Here is a 25433-nt window from a genome sequence, read left to right as displayed (position 1 = left end):
GTATTGTTTTGCAATTAATTTAATTCAAGTGATATTTATCCATAAACAATGATCTTACTGAGGTCACTGAACATTGTGTTCTTAGGCTACACCAAATGAACAGTACAAAAGACTGCACGTACAAATACTGCTCTGTGGCTCAGCCCCCCTTGAGAGCCACTAAGCTTTCACAGAAAGCACAGTGAGACCAACACAAAGGTAAGGTGAACTCTCACCCTTGTCAAATGGGTCTTAGTAGTTCTTTCTCTCTTCTGTGTGCACGTCACGGCTTGATATCTTGAGACTCCAACATCCTGCCGAGTGTCTTCTTTACCCGCAAAGCAGTGAGGCGAGACGCCGGCTTGTGCGACCAGCATTCCGACATCACTTTTGCCATCTGATGTAAACACTGGAGAAGGAAAATCCACACATAAATGATGTATCTCTGTCTCTTGCTAATGAGAGCTAGCATGGTTTTCTAACTGTCTAATATTCTGTTTTGTTGCTTTATCAGAGTGTATAAATACCTCATCAGTGGCCCAGCGGTTGGCCAACGCTGGTCTTTGTTGTTTGATGCAGACCACATTCCTCATGTCGTCATAGGAGGGGTCAGAGGTCACCAGCTCGTAATAGGGAAGCTGGTAATCCTCCACGATGCCTTTGCGCATCACATACACCAACAATTAATATCAGATCAAATGCATTCAATCCAATGAATACTACCTCCGGAGACGCAGCGTCGCGCCATCTCCCACATGATGAGGCCAAAGCTGTACATGTCGGCCATGATAAAGGACTGGAAGTGGGTCCTGTTCAAGGTCTCATCCAGGACCTCGGGGGGCATGTAGCGTTTGGTGCCCACCAGCAGATTGGGTGGCACGTCCAACTCGTTGGTGTTGCTGACGGAGAACAAATAAAATAAATATATAAAATATACAATGCATGTAACATTTCCTCGAGCCAATCGACAATCCGAGACCAAGAAAACAACAAACGAGCGCTTACCTGTTGAACTTGACAGCCAGGCCGAGGTCGGCGATGCAGCACGACCCGTTCCTCTTGACGAGGACGTTCTTGCTCTTGAGGTCTCGGTGGGCGATGGCCGGCTTGCCCTGCGTGCCGTAGATCTCGGTGTGCAGGTGGCAAAGGCCCGAGATGGACGAGTACGCCAGCTTGAGCAGAGCCGTGGCATCCAGCGTGTTGCATTTGAGGTAGTCGTACAGCGAGCCGTTCTCGTGGTAGTCGGTGATCAGGTACAGCTGCGTCCACGAGCCCGTGCCCTTAATGTCAGCCGCTATAAAGCCTAACGGTAGGAAAGTTTATTAAAAAAAATATGCATGAGAACAATGGAATTCAGAAATTCCAGTCATCACTATTTTGATGCATTTCTTAATTTTCTAACCTATCAATCTAGCGACCTCTCACCCAGAATGTTGTCGTGCCGCATGAGGAACGTCTGGTAGATTTCAGTCTCCCTGAACCAGCTCTCTTCCTCTGTGGTGAAAAACACTTTGGCGGCCACTCGCTCGCCACGCCACTGGCCCATCCACACCTCCCCGTAGCGCCCCTTCCCGATTTGCTTCACCATCTGAATCTGCTTGGCGATGGTGCGCTGAACCTGGTGACGCCGCACAAAAACATAATTGCTCTTGAGGGGGGCCATCATTGGCTCACAGAGGAGGCCACAATGTTCATCAGTGATGATAGGATCCTTGTAGAGGGTGCAGTGATTGTGTCTTACCAGTAGGGGGAGCCCTGAGCCCGAACCAGAGCCAACGCTGTGGGAATGTTCAATGTGGTCCTTGAGTGACTCCCCTGGAGGGATGTAAGAGTCGTCCTGTTCCAAGTTGATGCTGTAGCGCGGCTCGGACTCCTGTCGCTTGTATCTAAACACGTGTAGGAAATAGTAGTACAGATACTGAACAGGAAAAAAGAAAAGACAAAATGGAGTTGAGCATTACCTGACGCAGCAGATGATGAAGACAATGACGATAAATACGCTGCAGACTGTGATGGAGATGAGGAGAGCCAAGTAATGGGCACCACTGTCCACATATTCTAAAAAAATAAATGTGATTTTGAGTCTTGAGAACATTTCCCAAATATCCCCCCCACAGGACCGAGTTTGAGTTTGCGCCGATCGATCGCATCCCCTTCCTGAATCCCAAAGATCACATGTCACGCTGACATGCCTCCAGAAGCAGCTCGGGGGCTCTAAACTTTCAGCCGCTCATGATCCTGTCCTCACACACTGGTAATAAGAGCCAATATGAGAATTATATTTTAAAAAAAAAAAAAAAAAAAAAAAAAATCATAACCCTGACACTGTAATTCAGCTCACAACCAACAAACTCTGCTAACAATTCATTCATTGGTCAAGGCTGCAGCAATAGACTCAAACAACACCTTTGCATTCCCTGCAAGCGACTTCACAAATCTGCTGTCATTTCCTTCCGAAAGAGTGCAACAAAGTGAAGCGCAAGTGTGCTAGTGGGAAAAACATGTGCATGTGTGTGGACGTGCGCAAGGGCCTAACAGATGGACTGACAGACATCTCACATCCGTCTCCAGTCAAGAAACCGAAGCAGGCCCCGGGGAGCGGCTGTCCTTTTCATTAGAGGGTGAGAGAACAAGCCGAGCCAGCAGGTTCTGTTTCGCCTGCACCCCACCCCCCTCTGGACCCCAACCACTAGCCACCCCTCACCGCTCCACTACAGCCGAACAATAAGCTTTCATTCATTTTCCCACATGGCGCATTTTGTCAAGCGGCGGCCGAGTCGGGTTTGCCCTGGCTGCGAGACGGCCAGGTGCGTCTCACCTGAGGTCCGCAAGGGGGGAAGAGTCGGGTGAAGGTTGCGGTTGCAGTAATCCTGATCAGCACAGCACTCCAGAACTCTCCTGAAGCGAGTGGGCCACGTGTCCTAGCCAAGAAGGAGACACAGTACATTAAAAGTGATGCCTCAATCCAACCACCATTTGATTCAGGCGGATTCGATTCAATATGGTACGGCTCAGTTCGAGAGGGTGCGATGCATTGAGTCTTTTGTTTTTGTGACACCAGAACACACGGAGAGAAGAAATCCTCACTTTGCACTGGAACTCTGAGCCAGCCAGTCCCAAACAGCCTGACGTGAGCACGGCCGGACCACCCTCCTCTTCTTCCTCCACCATGGTGAAACACGAGCCGTCCGTCCTGACAAACAACATTAAAAGCCAATTGATCAAAATGTGACACTTCCCTCATGTCTGGGTAGAGTTTTATGTTTGAGGGTGTCGCAAATGATTGCCTCTGCCGTACATGCAACTGTTGTTAGCTGAGTCCTCAGGGCAGTGCTGGGTGCAGTGACACCACAAAACGTTTTGGGTCGCCCCGCTGCTGTTGCCCTCGGCCCGCCGCTCCGACTCCTGCTTCCAGCCATTCCGCAGCAGCATGTTGTCCAACAAGTTGCCTGAACACAAACAGACACGATCAAAGGCAGGTGATACAAATGGGAAGGATGATGTCGACAGCTCAAGAATAAGACTCATTGTAGCAATGAAAAATCAAATGACGCACCTTCTTACGCTACCCTGCTTGTTTTGCTTCTTTACAAAGAGTCCGATTAGGTATAAAAAAGAATAAATGGAAAATTAAATACCATAACATTAGAAATACTTTAAATTTGTTTTGACTATTTTTGTTTATTGCTAGTGCTGGAGCACTCTGGTGGATAGAATGAGAGCACAATTTGCCAAATTGCTACTACACTAAAAGTGAAGACTTTAGAACGATAATAACATGCACAGTGCAAGTCAGAGTTTTTATGAATCCTCAGTATCATCCCATGAAACATCAAAATGATGAGCATTAAATTTTTGGAAAAACACTAGGTCACATGTTTAAAAAAAAAAAAAAAAAAGACCATGTGAGTCACATTTGTTGTGCTCTGCGCGTTCTTCTTAATCTGCAAATTTTGCATGCTCCTGATCTCCCTGGGTGTCTGTTTTTCATTTTATTTTATTTCAATCAGCATCTTCAAGTCTGCAAAATGCACGCAAATGGAGAAAGAGGAATGCTTCATGAGGTCATCCAACCCTTTAGATACACTTGGCCTGGAATCAGCGTTTGTTTTTCATCAACGAGCGCAGTGGCAGGTCATTCAGGAAAAGCTGACATCATATTTTCTAGAAGAGTTGGCACATGCAAAGCAAAAGCTTATCAGGGAAATGATACTCCCTCTTATGATCCTGTCTGGAAGCTCAGGGTAAGGCCGCAAATGTATGGCAGTATGTGAAGAAGGTGAGAGAATGCGGCCATGTTCACACTCCGCTCACTTAAAAAGGACCATCACTCAAGTATTATACACGGCCGTACCGCTCGAGTTACCAATTTAAAATTTTTCCGTGACCTGACCCCGTCCAAAACGTTTGTGAATCAAAGTAACTTTTCCCACTGTAATGAATGCAAATGCAATGAATCCGTTGCAGCCTCCAAATGACATTTTACAATAACATAAGTAGTTTGTCTCGTTGTAATCAGTGTACTATTAAAAATAAAACTTGGAAATATATTTGATTACAGACATAAGACAAAAAACAAAGCTAAGAAGAGTTGACATATAAGATGCAAAATATGAGGAACAGCTGTGGGTATAAGACATTGCACAGCAAACTTGTTTTTATTTTTTGTGTTGTTTACTTGTATATTGTGTACTATGTCTTGTCACCGTGAGATAGTGGGAACGTAATTTCGATTTCTTTGTGTGTCTTGGCATGTGAAGAAATTGACAATAAAGCAGACTTTGACTTTTTTTGAGAAGAGAAAAAAAAACTACAAGTACAAAAAAGATACCTCAAAATGAGAATTGTTGTCTTTGTCAAGGCAGCACTTTTGGAATGGGTTTCAAATCCAACAAAAAGCATTCTGATATTGAAATGTGATAAAACATGAAAGCTCATTGTTATGAGGAGAAAAAAAGTCTTCCTCAGTCTTTTGACACTTTGGTGTTATGCGGAGCCAACAAACAGACTTGCTATGTCAGCGACGGCCGCATTCAAGGTCACCCCGAAATCTGATCTACATCCCCCACGCATTCCACAGGCTTCTCCTCCACACACACACACACACAAACACACACACTGCATGTATGTTACTGTGACATTTCTCCACTACCCAGTTGTAGTGTTGTGATAATTAGACGCTACCCCTTTCTACACCAGTATTCTCCACAACAATGATAAACAAGTTAAAAGTTAAAGTCCCAATGATCGTCACACACACATCTGGGTGTGGTGAAATTTGTCCTCTGCATTCAACCCATCCCCGTGTGATTTTGATCCATGCCCTGGGAGAGAGGGGAGCAGTGAGCAGCAGCGGTGCCGCGCTCGGGAATCATTTGATGATCTAACCCCCCCAATTCCAACCCTTAATGCTGAGTGCCAAGCAGGGAGGCAATGGGTCCCATTTTATAGTCTTTCAGTTCATATGACTTCAACCAGTAGGTGTCGGTAATGCGCATTAAAGCTGGTGCCACCTCGCCGTAAATCAAAACGAAGAAGAAAATGACGTGACTTCCCGTTCACGAACGAGTCGTGAATTGCTTTTCCCGTTCCCCAACTGAACGGAGCTGTGAGTGAACAAGTCAGTGAGTGAGTGATTTGCATTTCCAGTTCATCGCGTGAACGGATCAGTGAGGGAACGAATCCTGACTTTCCCGTTCGCAAACGAGTTAATGGGTGAACTGCCTTCCTTCCCGTGCATCAACGGATCAGTCAATGAACGTGTTGCGTCTCCCTCCTGGCGTGAACTATGTAAACCAGAATGTAGATTTACGATTTGCCAAGGAAAGAAAGAACCACTCACTGAAAGACCACTTCTTTTATGCACGTTTTCTCCAAGCTAAGCTGACCATTTTATTGCATGAAGGGATGCGCCGTTATGCAACAACGGGGAGATTATGCTTCTCTTTGTGTAATCTTGATTTTATAACACTATAACACTAGTTTTTAAATAACGTGTATGCATATATACGCCTAAATATTGTTATCCAATATATCTACTGCAATTTCACATTAGATTGCTGGTTTGAAATTTACTTTTATTATTATTTTCAAATAAAGATTTATGTTAAAACTTGTCTGGTGTTTTATTGTTTTTTTATTCGCCAATTAAAATATAAAAATCTGACATTTGGTTAACTGCTTTATATGACAATATGTGGACACTTCAATAGATACACTACACGAGGTAAAGAAAAAGAAAAAAAAGAATAAATAAATAAATAAAGGGTTAATTACTCAATAAAAGCACACTTATGTACATTCTCACACCTGGGATCGAACCAAGTTCTTACCAAGTAAGAGCCCGTGTCGTTAGCCAGTCAGCTATTTCGACCAGGAAGCTCGCCGTCGTCTGACTGTTTTGTACTAGTGATGTGCATTCCAGTTATCCAGTAAACTGAATCTTTAGAATCGGTTCACTCAAAATATTTGTTCAAAAGCATCGTTCACCGAATCGTTCACTACACTTTCTTATTTATTAATTATTTTTTTATTTTTTTTACCTCGTGTAGTGTACCTTTGACCATGATATTTCCCTAATAAAGTGGCCTGTTATTAGGTACACTTGAAAATGGCAGTGTACCTAATGGAGTGTCCGTGTGATTCCCTCGTTAATTGCACCTGCGTGAAAAGTTTTAGCTCCTGCGCAACGTGAAAGTGACCAAAAACTTTTCACGCAGGTGCGCTTAACGAGGGTCACTTGGAAAACATGTTGGAACGCGGCCCCGAGGACTAGAGCTTGACACCTGTGACCTTTGACCATGGTATTTCCCTAATAAAGTGGCCTGTTATTAGGTACACTTGAAATGAGAGTGTACCTAATGGAGTGTCCGTGTGGTTCCCTCGTTAAGTGCACCTGCGTGAAAAGTTTTAGCTCCTGCGGAACGTGAAAGAGGCTAAAAGTTTTCACGCAGGTGCGCTTAACGAGGGTCATTTGGAAAACATGTTGGAACGCGGCCCTGAGGACTAGAGCTTGACACCTGTGACCTTTGACCATGATATTTCCCTAATAAAGTGGCCTGTTATTAGGTACACTTGAAATGGCAGTGTACCTAATGGAGTGTCCGTGTGGTTCCCTCGTTAAGTGCACCTGCGTGAAAAGTTTTAGCTCCTGCGGAACGTGAAAGACGCTAAAAGTTTTCACGCAGGTGCGCTTAACGAGGGTCATTTGGAAAACATGTTGGAACGCGGCCCTGAGGACTAGAGCTTGACACCTGTGACCTTTGACCATGATATTTCCCTAATAAAGTGGCCTGTTATTTGGTACACTTGAAATGGCAGTGTACCTAATGGAGTGTCCGTGTGGTTCCCTCGTTAAGTGCACCTGCGTGAAAAGTTTTAGCTCCTGCGGAACGTGAAAGAGGCTAAAAGTTTTCACGCAGGTGCGCTTAACGAGGGTCATTTGGAAAACATGTTGGAACGCGGCCCTGAGGACTAGAGCTTGACACCTGTGACCTTTGACCATGAGGTTTCCCTAATAAAGTGGCCTGTTATTAGGTACACTTGAAAATGGCGTGTACCTAATGGAGTGTCCGTGTGATTCCCTCGTTAAGTGCACCTGCGTGAAAAGTTTTAGCTCCTGCGGAACGTGAAAGAGGCTAAAAGTTTTCACGCAGGTGCGCTTAACGAGGGTCATTTGGAAAACATGTTGGAACGCGGCCCCGAGGACTAGAGCTTGACACCTGTGACCTTTGACCATGATATTTCCCTAATAAAGTGGCCTGTTATTTGGTACACTTGAAATGGCAGTGTACCTAATGGAGTGTCCGTGTGGTTCCCTCGTTAAGTGCACCTGCGTGAAAAGTTTTAGCTCCTGCGGAACGTGAAAGAGGCTAAAAGTTTTCACGCAGGTGCGCTTAACGAGGGTCATTTGGAAAACATGTTGGAACGCGGCCCCGAGGACTAGAGCTTGACACCTGTGACCTTTGACCATGATATTTCCCTAATAAAGTGGCCTGTTATTTGGTACACTTGAAATGGCAGTGTACCTAATGGAGTGTCCGTGTGGTTCCCTCGTTAAGTGCACCTGCGTGAAAAGTTTTAGCTCCTGCGGAACATGAAAGAGGCTAAAAGTTTTCACGCAGGTGCGCTTAACGAGGGTCATTTGGAAAACATGTTGGAACGCGGCCCCGAGGACTAGAGCTTGACACCTGTGACCTTTGACCATGATACTTCCCTAATAAAGTGGCCTGTTATTAGGTACACTTGAAATGGCAGTGTACCTAATGGAGTGTCCGTGTGGTTCCCTCGTTAAGTGCACCTGCGTGAAAAGTTTTAGCTCCTGCGGAACGTGAAAGAGGCTAAAAGTTTTCACGCAGGTGCGCTTAACGAGGGTCATTTGGAAAACATGTTGGAACGCGGCCCTGAGGACTAGAGCTTGACACCTGTGACCTTTGACCATGATGTTTCCCTAATAAAGTGGCCTGTTATTAGGTACACTTGAAAATGGCGGTGTACCTAATGGAGTGTCCGTGTGATTCCCTCGTTAAGTGCACCTGCGTGAAAACTTTTAGCTCCTGCGGAATGTGAAAGAGGCTAAAAGTTTTCACGCAGGTGCGCTTAACGAGGGTCATTTGGAAAACATGTTGGAACGCGGCCCCGAGGACTAGAGCTTGACACCTGTGACCTTTGACCATGATATTTCCCTAATAAAGTGGCCTGTTATTAGGTACACTTGAAAATGGCGTGTACCTAATGGAGTGTCCGTGTGATTCCCTCGTTAAGTGCACCTGCGTGAAAAGTTTTAGCTCCTGCGGAACGTGAAAGAGGCTAAAAGTTTTCACGCAGGTGCGCTTAACGAGGGTCATTTGGAAAACATGTTGGAACGCGGCCCTGAGGACTAGAGCTTGACACCTGTGACCTTTGACCATGATATTTCCCTAATAAAGTGGCCTGTTATTAGGTACACTTGTAATGGCAGTGTACCTAATGGAGTGTCCGTGTGGTTCCCTCGTTAAGCGCACCTGCGTGAAAAGTTTTAGCTCCTGCAGAACATGAAAGTGACCAAAAACCTTTCACGCAGGTGCGCTTAACGAGGGTCACACCTCATGGACACGACAATAGGTACACTACACGAGGTAAAAAAAGAAAAAAGAAATAAGAAAGTGTAGTGAACAATTTGGTGAACGATTCTTTTGAACAAATTTTAGTGTACTGGAATGCACATCACTGGTACAAAACAGTACAGACGATCACAGGCTACCAGGTTGAAATAGCCGACTGGATAATGACACGGGCTCTTACCCGGTAAGAACTCGGTTCGATCCCAGGTGTGAGAATGTACGCAAGTGTCCTTTTATTGTGCAATTAACCCTTTATTTATTTATTCTTTTTACCTCGTGTAGTGTATCTATTGAAGTGTCCACACATAGTCATATAAAGCAGTTAACCAAATGTCTGATTTTTATGTTTTAATTGGCGAATAAAAAAACAAGGAATAAAACACCAGACAAGTTTTAACAAATGTTTATTTGAAAATAATATTAAAAGTAAATTTTAAACCAGCAATCTAATGTGAAATTGCAGTAGATATATTGGATAACAATATTTAGGTGTATATTATAAGATCAAGATTACCCAAAGAGAAGCATAATCTCCCCGTTGTTGCATAACGGCGCATCCCTTCATGCAATAAAGTTAGCCGTTAGCTTGGAGAAAACGTGCATAAAAGAAGTGGTCTTTCAGTGAGTGGTTCTTTCTTTCCTTGGCAAATCGTAAATCTACATTCTGGTTTACATAGTTCACGCCAGGAGACGCAACACATTCACTGACTGATCCGTTGATGCACGGGAAGGAAGGCAGTCCACCCATTAACTCGCTCGCGAACGGGAAAGTCAGGATTCGTTCCCTCACTGATCCGTTCACGCGATGAACTGGAAATGCAAATCACTCACTGACTGACTCGTTCACTTACAGCTCCGTTCCGTTAGGGAACGGGAAAAGCAATTCACGACTCGTTCGTGAACGGGAAGTGACGTCATTTTCTTATTCGTTTTGATTTACGACGTGGTGGCACCAGCTTCAATGTGCATTACCGACACCTACTGGTTGAAGTCATATGAACTGAAAAAAATAATCATTTACGTTTAGTCACATTGAATGCAGCTAAACGTAAATGATTATGTCTGTGTATGTTCTTCTGTGGGTTTTTAGCTTGTTTTTTTTAATCTTTTTATTCTATTTATTTTTTATCGCATGCGCGGATCGGTTGGCACTTTTTAAATTTCGTTGTACATGTGACAATGACAAATAAAGATCTATTCTAATCTATTCTAAAATGAACGGGAAATTACGTCACTGACTCGTAAAGTCCCTCCTCCATCTATCGCTCGCTGGCGCTGCTGATTGGTCGTTCGCGAAGATTCACGAGTGAGTGACCGACAGCATTGCCGCTATGCCATTGCCAGCCGACACACTTTATGTCGACATTGATGTTTTAATTTTGTATTTGTTGGCTTGTAGTTGATGGTGTTATATCGAATGTGTTTGTGTTTGAATAAAAGGTTGAGAAAAAAAAAAAACGTTATGCCGACATTTGTTAATTTTGAGGACACCAACTCATATAACAACGTAAAACACATATACATATTGTCATATAAAACAGTTAACCAAATGTCAGATTTTTATGTTTTGACTGGCGAACATAAAAACAAGGAATAAAACACCAGACAAGTTATAACTGAAATGTTTATTAAAATAATAATAATACTGATGAGTGATGCAATTCACGACTCGTTCGTGAACGGGAAGTTACGTTACTGACTCGTAAAGTCCCTCCTCCATCTAACGCGCGCTGGCGCTGCTGATTGGTCTTCACGAGTGAGTGAGTGAGTGAGTGAGTGAGTGAGTGAGTGAGTGAGTGAGTGAGTGAGTGAGTGACAGCATTGCTGCTAAAACCATTGCCAGCCGACACACGTTATGCTGACATTGATGTTTTAATTTTGTATTTGTTGGCTTGTAGTTGATGGTGTTATTATACCGAATGTGTTTGTGTTTTAATAAAAGGCTGAAAAAAAAACTGTTATGCCGACATTTGTTATTTTGGGGGGCACCAACTCATAACAACGTAAAACACATGAAGTTATGAAGTTTAATTCCGCCCGTCCGTCCGTCCGTCCGTCCATCCATCCATCCATCCATCCATCCATCCATCCAGGTTGACTGACTGACAGTTTTGGAAAACGGTCACGCTCGTTTCCCCTGAGTGCCAATTTCCCACCCTGACTGACGCGCGTCTTCAGAAGCACGGAGGATGACGAGCCAGATAAGTTCCTCCAGGTGGCCGTCATAAATCTCCCGCTCAAAGGAGACATCTTCCATGTGTCTCAGGGGTGTAGTCGGACCCCTCGAGGGGATGGCGAGCAACCTGCCAAGGGGCTCATTCATCCTCAGGCCTCAGCCTCATGCCGCTTAACCCCTCAACGGGCTTCAAAGATTCGGACGTATGTGTCGGAAGAGCAAATTCCAATCCATCTTCCACCCCCCTCCGGGTCATCTGTTTCCACTGTTCCGGCAACCTGCTCCGTGTTTACCAGCCGTGACCGTGCAGCCTTGAGGACGAAGGAGATGCAGAAGCGCCTGTCACCGTCTGACAATCTGATTTGGGAATTGGCCACCCTCCCATCCCGCGCATCCTCGGACCGACAAATTTGAACTGGCGGGCAGAGAAATGTGACGCGGGGGTGGCAGTTTTACAGAGAAGGTGCTAGATACACAAGACAACACAAACAAGCTACAAACTGGGACAATTACTAGGACAAGCCTCCACATTTATCTCATATGGACAAACAACTATTTAAGAATAAAGCAACATTTTTGTGACAATGCTGTACTACGAAATTCCACCTATAGTCGCTGGATCTGGATCACATCGACGAACGGGAGATACACACTGTCGTGATAAAAGGCAAAGCTGCTCCTCCACCCACAACTACTGACATTTTGTGCTAACTATTTAGCTCACTTTGAATGAAAACAGCGCTCGGCTTGGAGGAGACTCATGGCCGCTGCCACTTTGGTCGTGCGCCCGACTGAAACTGAACAAACTACGCCACTGTTAAAACACACGAGAATTTCCGCAACCAGCCTATAGAAACAGGTGGCTGGGCCGCTCAGATTTATGGCCATTCTCCCCATATGTTTAGCTCGTTTGAAAGCGCGGCTACAACGTATCACATCACAAAGGATGCCTCCTTTTGTAGGAAGGAGTCACGGAAAGAATCAAAACAGTTGTACGCTGGCTTGTTTTAGTAGTAGCGCGTCATAGTATAGTATATAGTACAGCACAGTCGTTCCTAGTCACAAAGCCACATGGATATAAGAACGACTAATTCAAATTTATTTATAGAGCACTTTAACAACAGCCGCAGACGTAAGAAAGTGCTGTACGTGACTGATATTATTGTGCTGAATGCGAAAAAAGCGCAGTGATAAGAGACGATGAGGCACTCATCATCAGCAGCAACAGCAGCAGCACGGGAGGTATTTCATCACCAACTGTGAAAGTTACAACCAGCTCCCAGTCACTACCTGACTGTTACAGCTATTTAGCACTATTCCACCCACGTCGGTGCGCGTTAATGGTAGCGAACAAAAACAGTGGGAGTTGTACAAAAAAGACTGCAAAAGTCATTAGTAACCTTGACTGTGTGTCCAGTAAAAAAAAAAAAAAAAAAAAGATCATGCATATAATGAGTATAAAACTTGAAAAATTTAAATAAATGTACTTACATAATTGAACCGTATGTACGATTTGCTACTTTAATTCCCACGGGAACGCGCGAGTCATGTCTAATGTGCCGCTGAAGTGTTTTGAATGCAAATCGAGATGGCTGTCAATCATTTTCCCGACTAGAAAGAGAACAAATGCCGAGGTGCCCCACTTGAGGGGCTGGAGGCTCGAGATGCTGAGGGGAGGGGTCGCGGACCCTCCCGCCTGTCACAACCTTACGGGCCAGCAGGACACTGTTGGCATTCATCGTAAAAAGACAACTGGCTGTCCATCTTCAAACGATTCAAAACAGGAGTGCGCAGCGGGACATAAAAGCGTTTTCAACGCCATACAATACATGCAAGGGAAGAACCTTTCACAGGTTTAAAAAAAAAAAAAAAAAAAAACAAGATGGTATACACATTGGTGTTGACAAAAAAAGTAAACCTCATAAAACCTGGTTGCCTTTGATGGTAAAGTTGCCCCTGCCAAAATGGCCGCCACAGTCACAACAGTTTGCTGAACAGCAAAAGCGCACTTGGCATTTACCTGTCATTAAGATACTCTTGGAAAAAAGAGGGATAAACCATCAATTAGTTTTTTTTTGTAAAAATATCTACTAAAATTCCAAGTTATTATATTAAACAATGACTCCAAACGATTAACTACCAAAATGGTCGTCCATTATCTTGATAATCAATGAGCTGTAATCGATTAATTGATGCACCTCTAAATTACTGTAAGAATAAAGTCATTGTTTTTTTCGTATGCGTATCATAATCTCATAGGAATAATGTCTTTAAGAAATCGTAAACTATGAAACTAAAGCCATAATCTATAGGTTAAATCCATTTTTTTTAAAGTCATAATCTTACAGGATGAAGTTGTAATTTTCTGCTAACGCTTGTACTTGCTTGACTCACCTTCCGATTGTGTGCTCAGCAGTGTGATCAGAAGCAGAGCGTGCCAGGCCAGCATCGCGCCACCGCTGCCGCCGTTTTTTCAAATCCTCCGGCAGCAATCAAGAAGTAGTGGAAGCCGAGTACGTCCTTATTAAGACCGCCACAGTCCTCCCTGGTCCCTCCGGTACCACTCCGACACTGACAGTCTAGGAGGGAAAGGCAAAAGCGTGGGGGGGGGGGGGGGGGGGATTACGAGGCGGGGGTGTTACTTCTCTCTGGGTGTTCGGCCCTTTCTGCCACTCAGGCAACAGCTGAGCGCATACGGACCCCCGCAACAACAGAACCACTCCATGTTTACACACACATCCATTAGATTCATCGATTCAAAAAATATCCGATAGTGACAGCTGTGTCAGTTATGAAAACAGTAAAAAAAATAACACTAATTAGGATTAAAGAGGTTTACATAGCAGGTCATTACGACACAGAGTATTAGCGTGTGTGCGCGTTAGAGGTGTGCGAACGGTGCCGAAGCAGCGGCGTAGCGTCAGGTGATGGATGAGTAGGCGATTAGAGCTCACACCTCCAGGCACTTTGCAACTCGCCGCTAATCCGCTACGCAGACGCACACGTTAACAATGGCCACACATTCCTCACAGCAATATGTATGTCGTAAAAGGATTAAGCAAGATATTAGACAGATTACATCGAGTTCACTCGGAGGGAAAAAAAAAGAAATCACAAACATTTCACAATGTATTCTTCCAAGTGGCTGAAAAAAGTAAACTATTAAATTCTTGGTATGAAATAATATTTGAAAAATTTTAGAAAAATAAAATTGTGGAAAAGAAAATCATGTTTTTTTTTGTTTTGTTTTTTCTACAAGAGAGAAGTCGTACTTGACAAAGTAGCGATCAAAATGGAATAAAAGCCGTAATCTTTCAAAAATCCCGTAATCTTGAGAAAATCCTGTGCAAAAAAAGTCCTAAACCCACAAGAACTACTAACAAACACAACGCCTTCTCATAAACTGCATTCTCTACCAAACGGAGACAAAGTCAACAGAGTTGAATTCTTGGTGGTGTTAAAAGCGTATAAAAAGCAGCAAGAACCAAAAGGGCCTCCCTCAGCACCTTGCCACATGGAGTGTGAAGAGCTGCACCTCCAAGGACCTTGGAAGCTCTGGAGCCGTCACCCCCACCCCAACGCTCCATTTGTGCTTGTGCAGCCTTGGCACATGGTGGGGAGGGGGCGCGCAAGAGAATGGGTCAGTGCACCTCACATGGTCTTCTGCGCTCCAGCACACAACCAGCGTGGAGCCCCCGGAGAGGGGCCGGAAGGCGGGAGTGAGCGTCACTAGGTGTGTGTGTGTGTGTGTGGTGGGGGTGGGGCATCACTCCATCACATTAGACGGCTTGGAAGTGAAAACGTCCTTTACCCTCCCTGTTATGTTAATTGGAGCAGGACAATTTTTAAGTGATACTGTTTGTATGAATTAGACATGATTATTACTATAACTATATCATTTCAAGATTTATCAGCAGGTTGGACGAGTGCTTCGTACCATTGCCTCAAATAAATACAAAGCCGTGAATGAAGATTCATACTGCTGCTCTAATGTTCACACGCCTTTGTACTGTCGCAGAAAATCCATCTCCATTTCTTTGACAAACATTTTCTTATGAAACAGAGAACCTGCACTAATGCTTACAGTATTAACACAACACACCGTGACAATCTTCATATTTCATTTTCAGAGCAAAAGAGCCTTTCATCGTCATGGCGCTGTAGTCTAAACGGGGACCGCTGGGAGCGATCCCCGCCAAACAAAAGAGTTCAGATGATGACGTCGGAATGCGTGTCGGACGGCCGACGTTCCGAGCTTGTGTGAAATTGGGAGGATTTGCGGGGTTAAACGTGATGTCATCTAGAGAAGTTTATTACCGTGGCAACGCAGCTGTCTGGTTGCCAAAGGCTCCAAAGTGGAGCCGATATAAGAAAAAACGGCGGTGTAGTGAAAATGCCAACAATAAGACTTAAATTAATACATTTTTTTGTAACATGCAACCCACAGTTTGAAAAAAACAATTGATTTTGTTATATTTTTATATTCACATTTTACCTTAAAGCACTATTTTACTCTATGGGTGGCATAACGTAGATAGCTAGGGGAACAATACTACTATAAAGCCAAACTTGGAACGTGGAAGGAGCATTTAACGATGGCTTTTTGTGTTCTCAGCGTTAGCTAGTGCCGCTAATTAGCGACTTCCTCTGCTGGTCGGACCGAGCGGACGGCGGGGGTCGAACTGCAAACTGGCCGTGACCCTCACACCTGCCTGCTCTCATTAAACCTCAGCGTGTCACACACATGGGCACGTTCACACTTTCTTAACACCTTCATGTCTGGCACAAACAAATAAAATAAAGCAACGTAAAAGAAAAATGTTATTTATTTGGACAAATAGATTGCATGGCTAGTTAAGAGCTAAGGTTAGTACTGGGGGGGCATATGAGGGTAAAGGGTGGGGGTCAAAGGTTCATGCCCAGCCACCCCTGGCAGGGGCTACACCTCCACTTGCACACTCAATGTGTTGCACCACCTGTTTGCAGCAGGTGCTGAGCAAGCGGCAGAGAGGGGGATGCTAAGGGGGAACAATATTATGAAAATAAAAATGGCTTGTATACACCCGCCAATTGTAAAGCGAGACAGTCCCCGGTCATGAACTGATCAGCTAGACTGGTGGAAGCTCCAGATCCACTTTCAAGAGAAAGTTGAGACGACACTGCATGAAAAGAATTGCTTACATATTATTTGCTTTGAATAAAAATGCACCAATAACTCCATCATGACTGATTGTTTTTACAGCGTACGAGAATAAAGAGTGACATTTTTTGTATTAAACAGATTTCTTTTTTTTTAATTATTAAATTCAATTGCACAGCTTCCTGCCCGGTTCGGGCAGAGGAAGAAGGGCCGTCATTAAGGGAGAAAATTGCAGCGTATCTACCATAATCACGCAGGCCTTAACAAGCATCAATTGGTGTCCTTGCGCCATATCGGAGATGCAGGAAAGCTTTAATGAGGGAAGACGTGCTTGCTTGCGTCACTGACTGTTAGCAAAAGATGACAACGTGATGAGCACAGGGCTGATGGATGCACCTTACGAAAGAAAGATTCAAGAACTCTTCCATCATGTTGCGTCACTTCAATTATATGTTGCTGGAGTGGCTGAAATGGAAAGGGAGGGGAGGGGGTGGGGGGTCATCTTCTGTGCATATTTTCCATGGGCAGTCCACCTCCCCTTCTGCCCTGCGCAGCATAAAGCTCCTTTGTGTGGAGTATGTTACACCGATGCGGCAAACAGCAGCCACGTACCGCGTGATTACTTTGCAACATTTGTCGAAGAAAAAGCCCACGCCCACCTGTCAGCCATCCTTGATGGTGGTTAAATATGGTCAGAAAGAGAAAACATGAGCAGGAAATTACTGACACTGATTCCGATAATTGGCAGAATAGATTTTGATTTATCAGCCGATCAAGAAAAAAAAATGTGTTTTTTATTTAGGGGTTGGGGCCAAGGCATCAACCTGTTATGATGATTTAGGTGAAAATAGAATATCTGCTTTTAGTGCCTTCACCGTCTCAGCTCGACATAAAAAACAGGGTGTAAAAGAGCTATAATTATTGATCTTCAGGGTATTTGAGCTAAATTATGTCAGAGACTTGTTATGAAGACACCTGGGAATAGTTTTAAAATATGGAATTAAAATGGATACTATGTCTCAATCAAATGGGGGAATGACGTGTTCTTGTGTGTGTGTGTGTGTGTGTGTGTGTGTGTGTGTGGATACACGGAAACACACGGCAGTTTACAAAACGTCCTGCTCTTTAAAGAACTTCCAAGCTGGAGCACAGCAAAAAAGGAAAAGTGGATGCTGAAACACTTAAGCTGATTTACTTTTATGAAATAAGGCACTAACATATCCATGCAAAGCTAAATTAATAGATGGTGATTATCAGTAAGAAACTATTTTAGGCTTTTATTGCATCGCAGACAACATAAAGCAGTGAGTTTAGTGTTTGCGATGACATTAAGATTCAGCAGGACCTGAATCTGGTTGTTGGTTAGCAGGCTACTTTTGAGTTCAGGGAAGGTGACGGAGGAGGGCGGAACATTACTGAACCGTACGACTTTTTTTTTTGATTCTGTGGCGATCAGTGCAACTCAAGGAGCCACACTGAATTCCTCCTCCATGTTGATGTCTTGGCTCAAATAGAAGCAGATGAGACTGGAGTATTTTCCCACCCCCAGTAAGGTCGACGTGAGCGTTAAACCATCTGTTCCGGGGAAAACTGATGGCAAAGCCAGTCTGTGTTTTGCTCATTTGTCAATGCGAGAAAATTGACTTGATTAGCAGATGCACATTGACAGCGTGTGGATTGAGTCTCAGCAGGCAGTGGCAACAGCGCAGCTTCTTCGCTTTTTGCAATCCACATGCCGCACCCACACCTATTTCCCCTCCGAGTCGAGCTACCACCGCCCTGGACCTGCTTTTGCTCAATGTTTTCCTCCTGTTGCCAGTCTTGGGACATTTCAATGAACGCACGTCTGGCTACTCGACACACAAATCCCAGACAGTCAGTAAAAGCAAGCAAGGCATGTTCAGTGACTAATTAAAAAAAAAAAATGAAAGAAAATGAGCCCCTAAAGTCACCAGTCATCCAAACTCAATCCAAATCCAATTTCAGACCCGGAATGTCAAATGTGACCCATACGCAGCTCTTTTCCAGCGCACTGCTGCGTCATTGGACATCATTGCGAATGCGACTCTCCCTGGAGACGGCGGGGCATGAGACACGTAGCAATTGCCAGCGTTGTGTTTGCCCTCCTGCAATGAAAACACAGGAAGTAGCGCACGGCGCAACGAGGCCCCGGGATCGATGCCTTGCTTCGGGATGGCCACGTGTTTTAACATCTTGCCCTCCGCACTTGGGAAGCCACTCTATTCTTCAGGAAGATTGTCAAGTTTCCCCCCACCACCCCCCTTCACACACACGCTCCCACGGCTAATGTATCCCAACGCGGTGTCATGGCGGGCCGCCGCCGACCAGTCGATAAGTGCTGGAAATGCTATCCGTCTCTGAAACATCACTCCTTCACTTAACGGGAAGCGAGCGGGAGTGGCGGCATGGTCAAAGGGTGGAAAGCAGAAAGCGGGCACGGTCAGGCAGTAGCGAGACGTCACTTAAATACAAACTGGAAAACAGCAAAGTTGTCTTAATGGGCTCATCAGAGCCAAAACCTGAAGAAGCACTCGTATAAATGCACTCGCACGCTCTGATTTTAGCATATGATTTACTAGCCCTGTCATATCAGAGCATATCACCTGATATATTATTTAGCATTTTACTCATAGCGCTATAGTACTTATAATGTGAGGCAGCATTATACAACCGGATGCCTAATTTGTCTCAACGTTATGTGTCGTGTGATTGGCTACCAAAACGTTCCGCTACCAAAACTCGAAATTGTCCACAGGTGTAAACGTGAGTGCGACTGTTTGTCCTTGTGCCCATTTGTCGATACATGTACATTAAAAAAAATGAACCAACAACCGTCGCTATCTGTGCGTATGAAAAGCAGGATTGTAGAGAATTGACAGCCAATAATATGGAGGAAAAAACTATCAATACTTTCTGTTTTCATTATTCTACTTAGTGTCACCATCTAGTGTTTGAATGTGGAATTACACCCAAAATAAACAAGCATGAATTAAAAAAATATATATACACGGGGTGTAAAAAAAAAAAAAAAAAAGTCAGCTGGGATAAGCTCCACGACAATCGCTATAGAAAATGGATGTATGTGTGACCGCAGGGTACGCAATGGCGCCACGGGTCCTGGGAGGGAACGACCAGTTGCGTGTTATGTCTTGTCACCAGCCGCACTCTCGGTTGACACCTTAGGCCAAATCCCTCTTTTCTCGTGCCAAGAATACTGGCGGAGCGCGGCCCCGAGAAGAAGCGTGCCCAGCCCGGGAGAACAAACACGATTATGGGCCGGCGGCGTGCCCCCGTGCCCATCCCTCGAGGGAGCGGGCGGCGAGCGCTGCCAGCGTCTGTAACTGGAGAAGACGCAGCGTCAACAGCTGCTCCCTGTTTGTCCCGCATCTGCCATCACTGTGATCTCATGGAACAAAGCGAGAATGCCAGCACGCCGCCGACAATATAACATACTACGTTACGTTTTATTATATGATTAAAATAGTCCTGCGCACCAGTCCAGGTTGTACCTCCAGCTCACCTGCACTGCCAATCAAGACTAACTGATGGATATTTCATAAATATACATAACATCAAAAGAGAAGTTGCCCACAATGTGAATGTTTACTTAAGCACGGCCGGTGGAGTGTGATTACAAATCAGAGGTGTACGGCTGATTTGGGGGTCATTTGGGAGCACTGATTGACTTCTCGGGATCTCTCCGAGGGGTGACATCATGGGTGTCGGGTTGCCCGTTGCGGCTTTAGCTCCCAGGAGGAGTGAGGGGGGTGTCAAAGAGGCCAAGTGTAGCTGTGGAGAGCAGAGTGTGTTGTCTCCTTATCGCCCTTCTCTTGCAACGGATGCAGCTTATTACAGGTACCAGAGTGGGCGGGGCCTCTTTTACTGTACAGTTGTGCAATATAATGAAATAAAACATAGCTACGATATAAATATCGACTACCGTATTGTATTATAGTACTTTGTATATATTCTAGATTTTTGGGGGTATTTCCGAACGTGCCCTTAAATATATTTCAATACAATACAGTACTACTTGTCTTAGCCGTTCTGGAGGGGTGGGCTGATTAACGAGCTTGGTGAGAGAGCAAATTAAACTTGCAAGTCAAGGGACCACTTTCAAATGTTACTTAAAGCATTTTGCACGATCAATATCGGCTACATGACAGTAATAGATTTTGCTATGCGAAAATCCACACAAAAAGGGACGTCAACAGATTGTGTTGGACCTTGGAGGTTCCACCGTGCTTTTAAAGTGTGAATTACACTTGAGGGAGGTAAAGCCCGAGTCGCATACCAAACGCGGGAGTCCAGCCAGACACTTTGATACGGTACCCCAGTCATGCCTCCGCCTCCAGACCGTGTGAGCTACACTTCACATGTAGTGCACTTGACACACACACAAACACACACGCACCACGGGGAGCAAACCATTCCAGACATGTTTACTCAGACAGAAGTCAGATCCCCGAGAAGAAACCCTCGGGGCTTGTGTTGACCAGAGGAACCAGAGTTTTTCTCCTTCCACCTCACATCCCATCTTGTCCTTTTGAACCCCCCAATGAAGGTTCAATTTAAGGGACTTAACTCCAGCGCGGCCCCTCAGGATTCCGCCTCCAATCCCCCCCCCCCCTTTTTTTTTATTTGCTTGATCTCAGGCAAAAATTTACTGCCTCCGGTGATAGGGTTACCGGGAGAAAATCAAGCCGGCGTGACCGCGTTCCCACAAGATGGGGTTCGCTCTCTCCCGAGTGACATGATTAGCATCTCCATGCAGACCAGCTCGTGGTGCATGAGCAAATAGCCTGCGAGCTTTTTCGTGCCCTCAGATGAGAGTGCGCGCAGACAGTGCAGGTAAACTCCATTACGGCGAGATTACAACATACTCGCCAAAGAAACGGGCTGCACCAAAGAAAGCCGTACTAAAATTCCTAAGTCAGACCAGTCAGGCACGACCGTAGCTCCGCGTATGGAGTGCTTTAACGCCGAACTCATGACCTGCTGAGTCTGCCCTGCCATCACACCTGCAATAACAATTTGACCTGTAGCAGGTTAGCTCACTCATTTTTTTTTTTTTTTGGTATTGTCATCCGATCCAGGCTACCTAAAGCTCTCTGAGCCGCTGATGCAGCCAGACGAGGAAGAGGGGCCCTTCTCGGGTTTGACAGCAGCGGAACTAAAGATGAAGCTTGCAGCAGATGAAGGCACAATAATGTATGGCTCAGTCCTTTTTAAAAAAAAATCAAATATTTACATTCTACATTATTGTGTCATTACTGCCTATTGTTTAGAAAGTGCAATATTATGGCATGATAATTTTTTTTTTTTTAGGGGGGGCTGGAACGGAAATGACTTTTTATTCATTTCAATAGGAAACGATTATTTGGGCTTCACGGTGATGCAAAAACTGGTATCTTGAGGGAGTGTCTAGTTGTTGTTTCACATTTTACAATGCTTAACATCTTTTCAAAACAAGACAGGTTGTGGTTGAACCTCTGACCAGGTTACACAAAAAAACACCGTGACCAAGCCACTGAAGAACAAGGACACTATTCAACATCAACAACATTCGGCCTGACACCCGTGAAAGTCACTTGAGGCCAAACCGCGAAGACTCTGCCGAGACGAAATAGGGAGAAAATTCATTCGGCCTGTCGCTGGAATCAACAAAGAGACGCAGCTGTCACAACACGAGCCGCACACCGAGGAGCAAACGGGAGTAAACAGGAGCTGACATCTACCAAAAACACACTTGCAAACTCTGCTAGCACGACTCACCTTTGGAGGACATCTTTGGCTTACAAAATACTTTGGATCAATTAACAATGAATGAAGAATCAGGACTCACCCAAAGCAATGTAACGACACCAGGCACTTTGTCAATCGAACATTTTTCTTCTCTTCTTCTTGTTGCTACGATTGCTTCTTCACCAACTCGGCATGTATCTGAATGGAGACAGATGGAAAGTACAAATCTGATTGCACTTATGTGGTCTGTTTCTGAACATCGAATAAAACTTTTGGAAACTAGCTCATGAAAAATTCCAAAGGCATTTCGGCTTGCACATCAACGTGATTAGTTAGCATCCCTGAAAGCGGGTGCTTGAAAAGTAGCTCAAGGCTGACATGAGAGCAAAACAGGTAACCAGGAGTTCATTTCACATATTAAAAAAATGGCCTGCTGAGTCACAGCTGTACGAACACTGCAACGACTGTTACGTGGGTCGAATTCAGACAAGTTGACTCGGGCAAAAAGCGGGTGGTCCCACTGACACGTGCTCTTTATATGAAATTGAGAGCATAATTAGGCCTGGCGACCCGTCTCGCATTAAAAACTTATAGGAACACGTTTATGACGTTCTTCACAGTTTTTATAAATCATCTTTTGTCTCCAGGCCGCTCACAGCAGGTGACTGTCACACAGAGTGCAACGTCGAGCGGTTGTAACGGGACTCGAAAGGGAGTGTGTACCTCATACGGAGAGACTATTACTGTCCTCTGTGAGCAGAGTTGGACTATTTTATTATTCACAGCAGCCCTGCGTGGCACATTGGAGCAGCGCAATCCCATTTTGGTGTTTTTGATGGTTTCCTGCGGAGGCAAGTTCACTGCTTCATGGTGAAGGAATGCTAATTAAATGAAACCACACTGCACCAATTGACTGTAGTTCACACCATCTGCTGGGATTCAAATTGTTTTTTTCAAACGATATGATGATGTGTCTCGTCTCGTCAGTAGAACATCGTGTTTGGTCATTTAGAAAAACACGATTCTTGTCATGCGGTTTATATTACAGAGTTAATTGCTAATCGTGTCCAGCAGCAAGTCAATTAGCACGCCGCTTTTGGAGGTCAAACACGCCACGTACACACTCATCAGTTTATGCCAAAATCTATACCTCCCACTAGCCCGGCTGGAAGAAAATGAACACCCAGTCTGGTCGGATCAATACAGCTTTTAGCTTTGGATATCACTTTCGTCACAATGCTGTCAAAGTGAAACCACTCTAGTGTGTTTTCCACGGTCTATGTGATACCTGTCAATAGAGTGCAGACCTAAGTCTTCTTTTTTCCGTCGTATTTTTTTTTTTTTTAGGTTTAAAAAAAGACCGTCGGGGAGCTTCCCATCAAGTTATCAGATTAACACAAGTTATTAAAAGGAGCTCATATGTCGGTGATTGAAGTATTGCTCTTGACTCGATCTCGCAGTCGCCACCTTAAAGTCTTGTCCTTGACTTCTTGATAATATTGGTCATAACTTAGTCATTACTCCCTACATTCTTGGTTTCTTTGTTTTGACATCTCCCACATTACAGTCTAGACTTGGTCTTGGCTGCTGAAAGTCTTGCTCTAGACTTCTCTTCTCTTTAAGGCCTCTTGTTTTTGACTCAATCTGGACTTGTTAAAGACCGGGTCTTCACTCTGATTCTGCCCCTTAAAGGCTTAAGTCTTGACTCAGTCCTGGCTAATGTGGTCCTGACTCCAAACACTACTCCTATGTAGTCATGCGTCTTTTCAATCTTCAATCCATTCTCCCACATGTCAAGCTTCCAGGTTAAAGAGGAGAGCAGCTTGAAGTCATTGCTGCCCTTTTTCTGCTTTTGTTTCTTATCCAGCACTTTGGGAGGAAGGCGTCTGCTGTTGACTTTTAAATAGCAGATGGCCGGTGCAGGTAACCCGTGTGCTTCCTTGTTAATGGGAACCAGAGTGGACTTTGCATAACACCGCAGGCCTAAGAGGCAAACTCTTCAATGAGAATGTTTACAAAACATGTAGACTAAATCCTTCCTATGAGATTTTTAATCCTTGACAACAACCACATTTAGACCTCCATCAATCATTCTAGTGATGGACTCCGTCTCGGTGGGGATTTTGATCACTCGGGGGGGGGGGGGGTCTCCTATTAGTTTTGATCTCTCCCTCGGGTGAAGTTGTTGATGCGATCAGAGTCAAATGTGTTACACACTGTAGGTTCCATACACGTTAACAAAAGTCCAATACATTAGAAGAGCCTCACTTTTTGATATTTCTGCTCATGGCCTTTAAAAGTCTTGATCTTGACTTGGATTTAGGGACTGACACCAGTCAGTCGCAGGGGAAATAAGAAAAGCAGAGTACACCTGAGGATACATACATGTTTTTGAAGGAAGCCCGGAAAAGTATGATTCAAATCCACAACATCTACTGTGAGCCTTAGATGAAAATAACTACTACACCATGCTGTCTGCGTTAAGTACTTTTTATCAATTTGCATATCATACAGTGCAGTACAGCTTTGAACAATTTATGCACAACGCATTAAAAGACCGAAAATCAAAATTGCCAGATTTTTGTCGATTGATGCATGGCGCAGGTGTGCCTAATGAAGCGGCCAGTATGTGTGTATATGGCATGATTTGCAGCTCGTATTAATTCGACTACTTTGAACGTAAAAACTCAGAGATTAGAATTTTACCTCGACCTGACGCCAAGTGTAAAGACAAACAATGTATTTATTCACTATCATCATCAAACTCACCTTTCCTCTGTCGTATGAACAAGTAACCGCGTCCATTCACACTCCGGTCACAGACAATGCAAGCAAGTCTTCTTACCTTCGTATTTTCGCTCCAAAAAGATGCAATTGGGACTTAAAAAGTGGTTCGGCACTGTCAACGTGCACGAGTAACGTCTCGTCCTCCGTGTTGTGTAGGTAAGAGTTGACGCGAGGAGTCGAGCAGCTGAGTTTGCGTTGCTTCTTCGAGCCTGTCATCTGGCGTCTTTTTCCTGCGACAACAGCGACAACCTACGGCGACTCAGAGAAGTGCAAATACTAATACAGCTCGGATGATAAAGTACACAGCGAGAGCCACGACAAAAAAACATTTTGCTACTTTGACTTAGTTTTTTTTTTTTTACTAATTTCACGACCATGCTTGTAACTAACTTAATTTACTTATATGTGAATATGATGCAGGGTATCAAATGAACCTTTTTACAGGGTCACAATAATGTTTTCTTTTGCTACACAGACACATATA

At 44.4% G+C, this 25433-nt stretch overlaps 1 protein-coding gene across 1 annotated transcript; it reads right to left on the bottom strand.

Annotated features, from left to right (window-relative positions):
* Nucleotides 1–4: 4 nt before the first annotated feature.
* On the bottom strand, nucleotides 5–25282 carry bmpr1bb (bone morphogenetic protein receptor, type IBb). Its single transcript, XM_037265594.1, has 13 exons — nucleotides 25008–25282; nucleotides 22263–22360; nucleotides 13651–13835; nucleotides 3278–3428; nucleotides 3067–3172; nucleotides 2798–2900; nucleotides 1941–2037; nucleotides 1721–1865; nucleotides 1405–1597; nucleotides 985–1282; nucleotides 703–878; nucleotides 507–637; nucleotides 5–388 (listed from the first exon to the last, which is right to left on the bottom strand). The coding sequence occupies exons 3-13, from the start codon at nucleotides 13703–13705 to the stop codon at nucleotides 263–265; spliced, it is 1581 nt and encodes a 526-aa protein (XP_037121489.1). The 5' UTR covers nucleotides 13706–13835; nucleotides 22263–22360; nucleotides 25008–25282; the 3' UTR covers nucleotides 5–262.
* Between the last annotated feature and the right edge of the window lie 151 nt (nucleotides 25283–25433).

This window comes from Syngnathus acus, chromosome 12 (genome assembly GCF_901709675.1).
Source record: "Syngnathus acus chromosome 12, fSynAcu1.2, whole genome shotgun sequence".
Lineage (NCBI taxonomy): Eukaryota > Metazoa > Chordata > Actinopteri > Syngnathiformes > Syngnathidae > Syngnathus > Syngnathus acus.
This window is presented reverse-complemented; position numbering and strand designations above follow the sequence as displayed.

What these genes read in the sequence shown, in the direction of transcription:
- bmpr1bb (XM_037265594.1), bottom strand. Translation starts at nt 13,705, where the DNA reads ATGCTGGCCTGGCACGCTCTGCTTCTGATCACACTGCTGAGCACACAA. An exon ending in GCGACGCTGCGTCTCCGGAG is followed by an intron (nt 638 to 702) that starts GTAGTATTCATT and finishes TGATGCGCAAAG; the next exon opens with GCATCGTGGAGGATTACCAG. An exon ending in ACCGCTGGGCCACTGATGAG is followed by an intron (nt 389 to 506) that starts GTATTTATACAC and finishes TTCCTTCTCCAG; the next exon opens with TGTTTACATCAGATGGCAAA.